Below are 14,345 nucleotides of genomic sequence, written 5' to 3' on the forward strand. Positions count from 1 at the left end.
TAGTTATTGTGGTAATATTTAAGCAAATCCCAGGTTCGGTGAAAAAATACCGGTTGACTAAATGGAGTGTTGTATGCCGTCCGAAAGATCAAGGTGGACTTGGTGTTCACGACCTTGAAGTTAAGAACAGGACTTTGCTCGGTAAATGGCTAGCCAGGTTGTTAACAGAGGATGTGGTATGGCAACAACTTTTGCGGAAAAAGTACGTTGGCTCAAAGGCGATATCCCAGGTTCTGTGAAACCTGGAGATTCACACTTTTGGGCCGGCATCATGGCAACAAAGAAGCACTTTTTCCCATTTGGGTCCTTCTCCATTAAGAATGGGGTGGAGATACGTTTCTGGAAGGATATATGGTTGGGAACAACCACTCTTCGTGAACAGTATCCGGCCTTGTACACTATTGTTCGTCACAAAGGAGATACTTTGCAGAAGGTGATGGAATCTTCTCCCCCCTCTATGACGTTCAGGCGTGATCTTGTTGGTCCTCGGCTAGATTCCTGGAATGAACTGCTTCAGCGGTTAGGTTCTATCCAGCTGGTTCCGGGGATGGATGAATACCGCTGGAGTCTCACCAAAAATGGCATATTTTCGGTTAGCTCCATGTACAAAGCACTATGTCTATCTACACAGCCGGTTTTAAATAATAAATCCATATGGAAGATGAAGATACCTCTTAAAACAAAGGTCTTTGCATGGTATCTTCGGAGAGGTGTGATTCTTACTAAAGATAACCTTGTTAAGCGCAACTGGCAAGGCTGTACGAAATGTGTGTTCTGTCACGAGGAAGAGATAATAAAACACCTTTTCTTCAACTGTCCTGTTGCTAGATCTATATGGTCAATCATTTAGATAGGTTCTACCTTATATCCTCCCCGTAGCATTGCAAACATTTTTGGCAATTGGCTTAATGGGGTGGATTCTAGGTACAAAACAATTATCAGAGTGGGAGCGATTGCGGTTGCATGGTCGCTGTGGCTATGTAGGAATGACAAGGTTTTTAATGACAAAAATTCTTCTCTTATGCAGGTCATTTACCGGTGTACGGCTTTGCTCAGTTCATGGTCACCACTTCAGCGTTTGGAGGATCGCGACCTCTTTATGGAGGTGTCTACACGATTGGAGAACACGGCCACGGAGTTTATTTCCCAACATGGGTGGCTGCATAGTAGGAGAATTGAAGCCAACGGAGTGTCATAATAGTTGGCTTTTATCTTTATCTTTTTTGTATCACATATAGATGGATCCTAAACTTCCGAACGGCTGTGTGCATCCTGATTATGCAGAGATTGGATGTAATACTTAAAACATTTTGAGTAATAAAGCGCCCCTTATCGGAAAAAAATATTTAAGCAAATCCAAGTTGGCTTTTAGATGGAGCTAGCCAAGTCCTAAACTAAAAGTATCCAAGGTATGTTGTTCTAGTACAACAAAAGTATCAAGCTTTTGTGTCCAAGTTGTTAGGGATGCATGTATAATTGGACACGCCATCGGCACATGATCATGCATTGTAGCAACTCGGAGCGTGCATTTTCAGAACCCGGCGGTATGTGAACATGGCTCAAGTCGGCATTTGATTGGCCCAGAGACTTGTGGGGGGACCACTGCTGCAGTGTGTTTTCCTGTATACCACTCGGGTAAAATGATGCAGTATACATGCGCTGCCCCACTTTCTGGTGAGAGAATAAAAAATAGGTAGCTATCGCTGCGCCTTCGCACTTTGCATCTCCGGCTGTGCCCGAGCACCCCCGCGGCCTGCTGCTTCGCCCTTTCGCCACCGCTCTACTAGCGCATACCTGCTGCGCGGATCTCGGACCTCGGCGGCCCACTTGCCCCACTGCCTACGTCACCTGCCCCTGTACTGCGCCGAATTCCAGCGCGGCAGCGAGAACGGAGTCAGATAGATTCTTGTTGTTGGAGGTGGCCCACCGTGACTGGGCGTTGGGGCTAGGCTGCGGGAGCGAGCTGAGGCATACGGCGAGCCCCGATGGCAGGCCGCTGTTAGACTGGCGGAGGCGGCACCAGGCCATCGCCAGGCTGTTCCGACATCGCCCACGTGGAAGCACGCACGCCAGGAACGGCGCGTCGCGAGCACGCCCACGAGCGTCCGCCACGCCCGTGCTCTTCCGCCGCGCCCGCCATGTCTGCGTCCACCACGCCGCCCCGCCCGCACGCTTCCACCACGCGGCCACGTCCGCCACGCCGGCGCGCCCGCCACGTCCGCCGCAGCCGTGGGAGGAGACGAGGTGGAGGAGCAGCACGGTCGAGCCGCGGGAAGCCGCTGCGTGTGCCGCGCAGCTGCCCCGAGCTCGCCCCAACGCCGCCCTTTCCCTGACGCCGGCCCTGCCCCAACGCCGCCCCGAGCGCGTCCCTTCGGCCATTAAATTCACCGAGAGGGCCGAGCCGTGCACGCGATTGGCACGAGCAGGGGCGGCGCTGAGCACGAAACCGTCGTGTCGTTGTTGTACGTCGCAGGGCCCTCGAGCTACGAGGGTAGGGGAGAAAGAGGCCGGTGGCTAGACGGAGAGCTTGATGGAGGGCTCGCCGCCGCCAGGAGATGGGGGATTTGACAGTGTCAGGAATCATGAGAGAGACGAGGAGAACGGATGGGCTCGATCTCCTGGTCAAACAGGGGGAAATGCTTGCTTTTCTCTCTCATTGGTATGGGCCCACCATATGTATTCTGTCGGTATCTCCATTGTACTCATGAAAAATGCTCAGATGTTTTTTGGGGACCATTGCACACGTGGGCGAATGATAGGCCGATTTCTGCCAGGAGCATATACCGTCCGGTTCATTCTCGACTTTTCCAGCGTCATATGCCATAAACATTGGGGTAGAGGTGACATTACGAGGAACTTGAGACGTTATTGTCGCCTACGTGAAGCATGCTTGAGTTGTCGAGGAAGTAGTGGATCGCTTCCAGCCGCCACTGGCACTGGCTTAGATCAACATGCCAAGGTTCCAGTCTTCATGTTGCTTGTGTGCGGACTACGATTAGTGCAGAACTTAGGGAATTTAGAGGAGGATCTGGGATGGGTGTTAATAGGGGTAGATCACCAGAGGCCAGACTCCCCTCTTTTTTATATATGCACATGCACAGGGGCTAAAACAATTAGTTAAATAGGATTCTCCCGATGATAAGGGTGTTTGGCTTACGTACATGTGAGGGTTCAATAGTTGGTTAGTGGCTCCTCCCTTTATCCTTTCATTCTTCCATTATGACTCGGTTCTTTTTGTTATAATCAAGACAACAAATAACAAATAACGAACAAAGTAAACCATGGGGGATGAAGATTTTCATGTGCAAAAATATCTCCAACAAAGAAAGGAAAAAAATTACTGATGATAGCCAGCAAAATTTAACTATACCAGGATTGTTTCACAACGGCGTTAGTTTTTCAATGAAGCAATCAACCCTAGTCCGCAGCTTGTAGGATGTATTTATAGACGGAGATGACCCTCCTCTCCTCTCGGCCTAACCCTGCCCGCGATGGGACTCACTTTGCAAGTCAAAAGTTAGCCTCCCTTATATATATATATATAAATTTGGATCTCAACATAACAAGATTTACATTGAGACAATTTTATCTTGTAGCACGAATATCAACAATCTCCTGAACAACAAAGAAAACACATTTGACGCCAAATAGCCACTAGGAATAAACACTTATACTAACCAAGCTCAAGCAAAGCTCAAACTTGGCAACATGAACTGGTTTTTTCCATCATATTGACAAAATTATCATGGGTTCTAATATTACATGCCTATAGTCTAACTTGAGATCAATGTGTTTTGTCCTCTCATGGAATATTTGATATTTAGTAAGTTATATTGCACTTTGACTATCACAGTATAGAGTAATGAAAGTATTATCTTCACAAAGCTTATCATACAAACCTTTCAACCAAATAGATTAATTGCAAGCTTCAGCAACACCATTTATTCTACTTTGATTGTAGAATGGGCAACAATAGATATTAATGTTGCCTTCCAAGTCACAACACATCCACCACCAGTGAGCGCATAACATGTGAAGGACCTCCTCTTATCAAAATCAGCAGCACAATCTCAAACCGTATAGCCAGCAAGTCCCTCGCCGATCTTGCCAAATTTGAAGCAAAATTTTGGATGTGCCACAAAGGTACCCTGAAAATTTACTAAATAGATTTCCAATGTTTTTTACCACGATCAACCATATATTGACTAACCAGACTCATTGCATATGATAAATCATGACAAGAACAAACCATGGCATATATTAAAGAACCAGCAACACTAGAATATGACTCGTGGAATGTATTAAAAATCATCATCAAAAGTAGGAGACTACAAAGCTAACAAGTTGAAGTGAGAAACAACTGTATGACTAGACTTTGCATCAAGCATTTAAAATGTTGAAGGACCTTCTTAATGTATCTTTGCTGACCATGAAATAAAAAAGCAATATTGATGCCGCTTGTCATTTCCATACCTACTATTTTCTTAGCAGCACCAAGATCCTTCATATCTTAACCGTGATTTTAAAGTAACAATCAGCATACCATCAGCATATAACAACAAGTACATAGGTGATACATCAACAATCTTCATAAAATCTTATATCATATTGTGATCTCTTAAAACCACGTGCAAGGATAATTGAATCAAACCTTTTGTACCATTGTCTTGGAGACTGATTCAAACCATAAAGGGACACCTTTAATTTGCAAACAAGTTCCTCCTTACAAGGCACAACAAAACCTTCTGGTTGGTCCATGTATATCTCCTCATTCAGTTCTCCATGCAAAAAATCAGTCCTCATCTCTAAGTTCTCAAGCTCAAGAGCATGCATAGCCACAATACCAAAAATGCACGAACGAAACTATGTTTCACAATCGGAGTGAATACATAATTATAATCAATTCCTTAAATTTGGGTGAAACCTTTTGCTACTAACCTTGCCTTAAACCTTGGATGTTTATTTGGATACAAAACCTCCCTTTCACTTGAAGATCCACTTATGCAAGACATATTTTTTTGTTTAGGAAAGCACACAACATCCGATGGTACATTTTTAAAGCAATTTCATCTCCTCTTGCATAGCAGAAATCTACTTCTCGCGGTCAACGGATGGAACATGTTCAGTATATGTAGTAGGATCAGAACCATTCTTCACTTGTTCAGCACAACTCAAAGGCGTAATGAATAATATCATATTTTTAAATTAACCAAGGGGATGACCTTTGTATCACTCGTTCTATCAGCAGCAATGGAATTATTGTTTGCTCCAAAACATGTGGTGAATTTTGAACAACAATATTATCATTATCTTTTTCAGAAACTTCATTTTTTTTCTCATTCAGGTTCTCCAAATGCATGCTAACCTTCTCTTGCTCTCATTACAAATATTGTAAAGATCAAAATATTAGAAACATATATAGATGGACTATCATGATACATAACAGTCTCATTGAAGAAAAAAAATCTGCACGTCAAACCCATTTAATTATCAGCATTCTACAACTTAAATGCTTAACTCATGAACCATAGAAAAATAAGAAGTGCAACCGAAAACTCTCAACTATGTATAATCAGCATGAGAACCAAACCATACCTCAATGACAGTTTTCTTATCAAACGGAATGCAAGGTGACATTTTTATCAAATAACAGGTGGTGGAGGCTGCTTTAGCTCCAAAACGCATGTCTATCCCATCATTAGACAACGTGTAACAAGCCTTGGAGATGATGGTTCTATTCATCCTATCAGCCACACCATTCTGTTGATGAGTATGCGGGAAGGTGTCTTGCCTGACAATGCATTCATCGTTGCAGTAATCATTAAAAATAGTACAAGAATATTGCATTCCACTCTTAGTACGAAGCAATTCAACATTCTTTTCAGTTTGTGTCTCTACCATAACTTTCCAATTTTTAAAAGCATCAAACACATCAGATTTATGTTTCGGAAAGTAAGGCTATGTTTTTCTAAAGTAATCATCAATTGCAGTAACCATGTAATTTGCACCATCAATACAAGTCTTCCGAGAAGGTCCACACACATAAGCACGCACATAATCTAATATTCCTTTGGTAGTATGAACAAAAGCATTGAATTTTACCCTCTTATGCTTACAAAAATGCATTGCTCAGATAATTCTAACTTACTCTTTTTGCTGCCATCTAGGAGGTTCTCTCCTTTGCAATATTTTCATGCCATGTTCACTCATATGTCCGAGACACAGATGCCAGAGGTTAGTTTTACTAAGTTCATCAGGAATAACGACATCAACAATAGTACCAGTCTAAGTGCTATCTCTAAGAACAAACAACAACTTCACCTAATACATATCACCAATCATGTCAATAAGGCAACCTTTTGATACCTTCAAAACTTCGCGTGAACTGGAGTGTTTATACCCCTCGACATCAAAGGTGTTGAGTGAGATCAGATTTCTTGGCATGCTTGTATGTGTCTTACCTCAGTCAATGTGTGTATCATGCCATCATGCATCCTGATATGAATAGAGCCAATGCCCACGATCTCACGTGGGTGGTTGTCTCCCATACGCACAACATCTTCACTCTTCACAAACTCATAAGAAATGAACCGATATTTGTTACAACAAATATGAAACAAATATCCATAATCAAGATTCCGTTCAGAACTACCAGAAACATGACCACCAAAGACAACTTGGAAATCATTATCAGAATTATCACTGAAAATAGTAGCAGCCTTACATCACCATCAGATTTGATTTTTAGTTGGTAAGTACAATTTATTTTCTCCTTGTTCTCCAACTTCCAAATATCATCATTCATCAATGATGTGACTATTTTCTTATAGTACATGCATATATAACTTATCTTTTCCATTGGACTTTGAACGGGCTTTGTCGGTCTTGTTGTTGTATGTGTTGTATTTGTTGTTGGTGGTATTTATTTTGCTCGAACTACCTCGAACCTGGATGATGACCCCGTTGCATGTACCATAGTTTTCTTATTTTCCCTCTGTTGGAGGGCCTCATAAACTTAGGCAAGGGTTAGTTCATCACGGCTTAATAATATGGTGCCTCAGAAATTTGTATAGGAACTAGGCAATGATACTAACAACAGAAGAGCGAGATCTTCATCTTCGTACCTTACCTCCATGGACAACAAGTAAGAGACGATTTCCCTAAAGATCGATAGGCGATTCATCACCGACACACCTTCTTGCAACTTGTGAGAGAGAAAAAATCATCTTAATTCATGCGCATCTTACTCGTTAGATGTTTGGACATGCACATCGATTTCAGTTTCAACCACAACGCCGATGCAGTTTTCGCCAGCAACACTTCCTGCAAAATATTACTAGACAAATAAATTTCAATGAAAGACAAATCCTTACGGTTCCTTTTGCTTTTCTTCACCAGTCCATGTTTTTGCATCGTTCTTGCCAAATACAACCCACGCTTCATAAATATCTAATGTTTGGACGAGGATCGCCCTCATCTTGACTTGCCAAAAAGAGAACCTTGGGGTTTAGTCTGTCCAGCTGTGGTTGATTAAAATTCAACGATGAGATGTTGCAAACCCTAGAAGGGAGAACGGTATGTAATACCACTTGTTATAAACGAGACAAGCAAATAATGAAGAATGAATAACGCCGCACCAGAGGGGACACAAGATATTGACTTGAAAAAACCTCTCCAACAAACATAGAAATGTCATGGGCTCTGGGCAACAAAATTTAACTAATTAGGAGTTTTTACATTGTTCAAACTCATCGTTTCTTGTTGTTTTCTCGCCCCAAAACTTTTTCTTTCCTGCCAAAGTTTCCTATGAAACTCAGGCCCTTCCATTCAACATCAACAATTATGGCATACAAGCCTATCAAACAATTTGAGTTCAGGAATAAAAAAAAATTAGCCACGAATACAACTGTGGGTTCATTATTAGAGTACAGTACAAGTTGTCTTGAAATTATATCAAACAATTGAAGTCCAGGAATAAAAAAATTTAGCCATGAATACAACTTGCCCGGTGGCCTTATCACATGCTATAAATTCTTTTGCATGGTAGATGAAGCAGTAATTGTTTCTTTGGAGCTTTTCGACGACATGCTTCCCCCGGCAAGTGTGAATACATAACCTGATGTGGATTTCTTGCTATCAACACAACCGAGATAATCCACATCTGAATAGCCAATAACTTCTAGGTTATCATGCCTTTTATATATACGCATGCATATAGTATTTTGTGTCTTCCATGTAACGCAACACTTTCTTTGCGGCCTTCGAGTGGTCTAGTCCTAGATTATGATGAAATCTGTGAGGCTTTATGCCAACAACTCGCAACCTCTTCAAGAAAATTTTCTTTTATATTTGTAGTCAGATTGTTCACTACGTTGTTGACTTGCTGAACAGTTTCCTCCACAAGGCACTAAACCATAGAAAATGTATCTTAATTTAGGTAAAATACAATAAATACAATTTTGTTGGTTGGGGCTGGAACATAAATTATACTTGTATATATGTAGGGACCTGGAGCCAAAAATATATTTGAGAGGGGGCATCTTGGGTTTTGCTTAGGGAGTGGGAGCACTAAAGCTTAAAGTATAGAACTTAACCTTATTGGTGAAAATTAAGTGGGCGCAATTGCCGCCTCAAGCTAGTGCCTTATGTAGTAGCGAAGTACATGCCTGAAGGACTCCAGTATCATGGACTTACAGTGGAATTAAATTGTTGCCATGTTGTTACCTTAGCATCCCTCTGAAATTAAAAGGATGTTATATCTGGCATTGTATTTAACTTATAACATATCTAGCAACTAGCTAAACGGTGTTGATGATAGGTTTAAATTACTTATTAGGATGGGAGCACTTTACCGTTATTTGGTCACTTTGGCTATGTAGAAATGACAAGGTATTAAATGATAAAAAAAATCTTCTCTCATGCATGTTATCTACTCGTGCATAGATTTAATCCATTTATGGTCATCTCTGTAGCTGCGGAGAATTGAGACATGTTTATGTAGTCGTAGTCAACTAGAATTAAGATCGTGAACCTTATCATTTTTTCTATGACCAATTCAAGTAAGGAAATTATGATCTTTATGACTAGGCTGGTTGTAGAAAATTAGGGTTTGAACCCTCCAAAACGGCTTACAACGAATTGTTGCGAAATGGCCATACAATTTATTTCTGGTCATTGTAATAAGGTCATTAGTTAACATTTCTTGTAGTGTTGGAGGATGCGGCGAGGGATATGTTTATCTAACATGAATGGCAACTTGATATACGGATTGGTATTCCATCGCGATATGCTTCTTTACAGGTTTTATGAGAATTATTTGTATTGCGCCTTTTTATTTTAATATTTTGCATGGAGTCTAGTCATGCAGATGCCTGGTCTAATGCTTAAACCTTTTACGTAATAAAGCACCGTTTATCATTTTTTACTTATAACATGAAATGAAATGTTAACTTAAATATTTGGAATTGTCAATTGTCACATGCTCCATGGCATATTTCCTTGAGTGACTATGGGCATTTATGCTTGTTTTGAGGTTGATCAAGTCAGGAAACTCTCGAGATCAAGTCAAGCTAATTAGATGCTTCTAATTGTCATCTTCAGTCAACTATGGAACTTCTATACTATTTTTTGTTTCAATAAAACGAATATATTAATATCGCGAATATACTAGCTATATTTCAGGCGACTGCAGCTTTCATCCTAAAAATTACGACTCGACACTTGAGGAGCATCACAAAAACTGCAGTCCGCCGGTGATGCCACCCCCTCTTGCCAAGGCTATTGTTGCAAGCCACCAAACACCCACACATGTGAAGAACTTCTATGCTATACACACTGCAAGTCTGAATCAGCACAGATGTTGCATGATACAAAATTTTGAGTTCTCCTATTGATTCATAATACTTAGAACACCATAATTTGTTGAATGTCGTATAACATGTGAGCACAAACCAAAGAACAAAAGCTTGTCCACAGTTATGGAAAGAGAAACTCTGGCATGACAGTTACATCCTCCACCAAGAAAGGTATAGTGCAATATATTTAGATGGAACCTCGAAAATAGCTAATGGAACCTGGCAACGCGCGAGGACGGAAACACACCAATAAGGCAGCACCACGTGTTTGACAGTATATGTATTTTCATTGGTATATGATCCGTATTTCCACCATGTTCCGACAACATGCATTCACATTAACTCGAGCTCTCTCACCAACCTGTCCTCCCCGCTGCTCTCCCTTACCAAACCAACAACCATGGAAGTTGCTGCTCCTCCACCTCTTCCTCCTCGCCGTCCTTCGTCCAGTCCGGCGGCGCCTCCTTCAAGCAGCCGTCCAGATGCTAGCCGATATGTGCGCCCTCGAGCTCCAGCGCATCTCCTGGCCGACCGTCATGCACCACCACGGCGGCAGTGCGCGGTGCTAGCTCGGGCGGCGGAGGGGGGCTTATTGGCGGGGCGCGGCGGCCGCCAACGGTGAGTTGAGGCAGCGCCCACCTTCGCCCAGAGGAGCTCTTGCGACACTGCGTCCGAGTACTTCTCCGCCGCGCTGCGCCTCCCGCCGGCTGCAGCCGGGGTCATGCTCCTCTCGCTCGGCAACGGCGTGCCGAACGTCTTCGCCAGCGTCGTCTCCTTCGCCATGCTCCTGCACCGAGTCCCATGGCACCGAGCTCCTCCGTCCAATCTCGTAGATAGCGAGTTCCTCTGGCAGAGGTACTCCTCGACCCAGATCTTGGGTAGGGTCGTAGGGAGCACCATCTCAGCGACCTCCTCTGGCTGCCGTGCTAGCTATTCCGCGCGACCCGGCCTGCAACGAGTTCCTCCAGCCAAGATCCTACTGAGCAAGCTCCTCCAACCGCCGTGTCGCTGCGAATTAGTAAGAGCCGACCCTGTGTTAGGCCTGCCTGATTTCTCCAAGATGCTCGAGCAGGTTTGGTGTGGGTCGCTGCTTCACGTACAGGCCAAACCTATGGCACGAGCAGACCTTGGCTGGCCATGATTTGCCAAATGGCATGGCGGCTGGCCAGGCCGACGGCGCGGGGCACAGGCACGGCAAGTTCTTGCTGTCGGTGCGTAGCTCCGCGCCGGCGTGCTGGTACTGCTGAGCTCCTCGCCCGCTCCCTCTCCCTCAAGCGCATCACCGTCACGGACAACGCCCTGGACTTCCTCGCGCGTGTTCAATTTCTTCAATTTCCTCTTTCTTTTTGGTTCCTCTCGGCTGTGTTGGATTTATACAGATTTCCCTTGGTCTCATTCGAATTTGATCTCATTCCAATCTTGTTACTTTTTCTTCTGATCCAAATGGCCGTAACAAAATAATGTGTGTCTTTTCTTCCGATCCAAATGGTAATTTTTCTTCCGATCAAAATGGTCCATTAATAATGTTAACAGTTTTTTCCATCATTAATAATTTGGAAGAACTGCTAATGGATATTTCCATATTTTAAAAATAGTGTTTCAAAAATATTTTTATAACACAAAACCATTCGTACAAAATGTCCATTTTAGAATTAGTACAAAATGGCATCTTTTTACATTCAACATTTTATCTTGATGTTCATTTTAGATTCGTACATGCTCAATTTTTGTTTACTATGTCCACCATTAGGACAAAATGTTTTGTTTGGATTTTTTATATCTGCATAATTGGTTAAAAAAATGTGTTTAGGAATTTATGTTTTGACCCGATCATTTTCACTATCTCCACCATTGGTTAATTGTTTTAGCCGCCAACAGATATTTCTATTATTTAAATAATACTTCAGAATTATGGTTATCACTAGAAATTATGTTAGTAAATGCAAAGCTGATGCATGCACTACTGGGATACTAATGAGCTAGTGGCCAACCACACAATTCTGACACTGATTCACCAACCGAAGTTTCATTTAAAGCACCCCACATGCATACGCGAGGCGGTATGTATAAGCATGCGTATAAAAAATGCTAAATCGGAGAAAATCAACGTATAAACAAATCACTATATTAGATGCTAATCGCAAAGCAATCATGGATGGGTGAGATGTCGACCTCGCCCGTAGCCGGGTTCCAAACGTGCGCGTCGGATGGAACCTACTCAACTTTGCAGTAATACTCCTACTAAATTGAACAGGAGTATGTGAGGTTTCACTAGCTCACTTATCATCGATCCTTAATCTGATCTCTCCTCTGACGTTTCCGAAGCTCACACTGGCAATCAGCTCAGCTGGCTGCTGCACATTGACATGTTTCCTCTTTGGCATTGGCGCCGTCGTCGTCTGCCGCAGCTCACGCGACGTCATCACCAACTTCTCCATTGTCGGAGTCATGTAGCCCTGCGTCTTTCGAGCGCACTCCTTCGTCATGCTCCCAGACTTCCAGCCGGACGCAGCCGGAGCAGTCCACAGCTGCATCGGCGAGGCGCGCTGCTGTGTGTGCGAACTCATGCCGGAAAGCAAGCACGCTCTCCCTGTCAGCTGGTACTCCCGCCGGTCAGCGACGCGAAAGCCAAGATCGCGCAGCTCGTCCATGAGCTCGTCGCAAGTAGGGTCATGTGCCATCCCTGGCGCCGACTGCTCGACGGTCTCGAGCCGGCTTTCGAGGATGCGCGCGGCCTCACTGTGCTCGCCGCGATCAGCCACTTCCCTTGCGGCGGCGATGTCTTCGGTAGCCGCAACACGGACGCGCTCCCTCTCCACATCCATGGATATATCCATGTGGGTAACTTCAACCGGCCTCTGGACAACGGCATCTTCACCGACAATGTCGACCGCCTGACCTGCTGCGGCGTCTCGGTACGTGGCGCTCACTTTGAGAAGGCGGGTGACATCGTCTGTAGGTTCAGCTCTTGGCACGTCCACGAGCATCAAGAAGCGCCTCTCCTCATCAGCATAGAGCTCACCGACGTGAATCGAAGCAGCCCGGCCGTCGTCGTCCACACGGTTGTCGTAGCAGCCGGATTTGACCTCCCGCACGCGCACGCCGGGATGGCAGCACGTCACTGCGATGCGCACCTCCTGCACGACGACCGAGAGTAGCCCGCCGATGCACTGCGCAAATGAGTCCTGGATGGCCGCCTGGTTCTCGATGAAGGAAAACGTCCCGCCTGTCGCCTCCGAGATACCGTGCATCGCCGCTGCGTCGTGGTCGGTGCCGAAGCCGAACGCGTGGATCGGTACAGCGCCACCACGAGTGTGCCTGAACGAACGCGGCACGAGGTCCATGTAGGCACCTCGCGAGGCATACGTGTCCTGTCCATCCGAGAGAAGGATGATGCTAGCGACGGCGTTCCTGTAACGGCGGTCCTCGAGCACCCGGGCGGCCACGCGTAGGCCCTCACCGATGTTTGTACCACGGCCTGCGACCAGGGACTGCACGGCGAGCTTTGCCCAGGCCTTGCCCGCGTCCGACATACGCGCGAGATGGATCAGGCGGCTGGCGCCGCTCGAGAAGGACACCACGGAGAGGCGGTCGGCGGAGCCCAGGTTGTCGATGACGAATCCCATGGCTTGCTTCAGCAGCGCGAGCTTGCGGCCGGCCATGCTGCCGCTGACGTCGAGCACCGTCACCAGATCCAGGGGCGCGCGCCCCGCATTGGCAGCTACCGCTGGCGCCTTGGCGTACACGAGAACCGCGAACCTGTCGCGCGACGCGTCCCTGGCGAGGGCCGCGTACTCGCAGTGCGTCTTGAGGACCACCACCCCATTGCGGTGGGATGCTCGGCTGGTATTCTCCACTGGCTCGTCGTCATCGTAAACGCCGTCTGGGACCTCTGGAATCGACGGCGGCGAGGTGTAGCGAGTAGCGGAGGGCAAGGGCGGCAGTGGTGCGTTGACGGCGGGCAGAACACTCCACCGCGCCCTGCAAAGCGGGCAGTTGTGGTTGCCTTGCGCGACGATGGCGGCGATGCAGCTGAGGTGGAAGGTGTGATAGCACTCGGCCGTGAAGCGGGCGCCCTGGCCGCGGACCAAGGCGCCAAGGCAGATTGCGCACCGGTCGCTCTCGGTCTCGCTCGTGCTCCCCAGAGACCACCGGTTCCCCATTGGAGCAAAACTAGTTTTTGATCTGTTGTGTGTACCAAAGATTGCTATTTTGCCACAATATATATAGGATCAAGAACACGAGACATGGTCGGAAGCTGCTGCGCTGGGGTTGCGTAAGTAATCAGCAGTTCAGCCTTTCCATGTTCTCACGCATGTACGCGTCAACATAAAAATGAACGCAGTAACGAGCACCCTATGTAGCCTAAGAGCAGCTCTAACGGAGCATGTAAACACACAAATTGTTTTTCGCGTTTGCAACCACGAAAAATGACTTTTACGGCTTGAAAACATCTCACGCGAAACAGAGCCCACAAACTGGACCCGTGAA

General features: G+C 45.5%; 1 protein-coding gene across 1 annotated transcript; it reads right to left on the reverse strand.

Annotated features, from left to right (window-relative positions):
* Positions 1-12,130: 12,130 nt before the first annotated feature.
* On the reverse strand, positions 12,131-14,017 carry LOC124695855 (E3 ubiquitin-protein ligase WAV3-like). The gene has a single exon (XM_047228663.1). The coding sequence runs from the start codon at positions 14,015-14,017 to the stop codon at positions 12,131-12,133; it is 1,887 nt and encodes a 628-aa protein (XP_047084619.1).
* Positions 14,018-14,345: the final 328 nt, after the last annotated feature.

The sequence above is a fragment of the Lolium rigidum genome, chromosome 3 (genome assembly GCF_022539505.1).
Source record: "Lolium rigidum isolate FL_2022 chromosome 3, APGP_CSIRO_Lrig_0.1, whole genome shotgun sequence".
Taxonomy (NCBI): Eukaryota; Viridiplantae; Streptophyta; class Magnoliopsida; order Poales; family Poaceae; genus Lolium; species Lolium rigidum.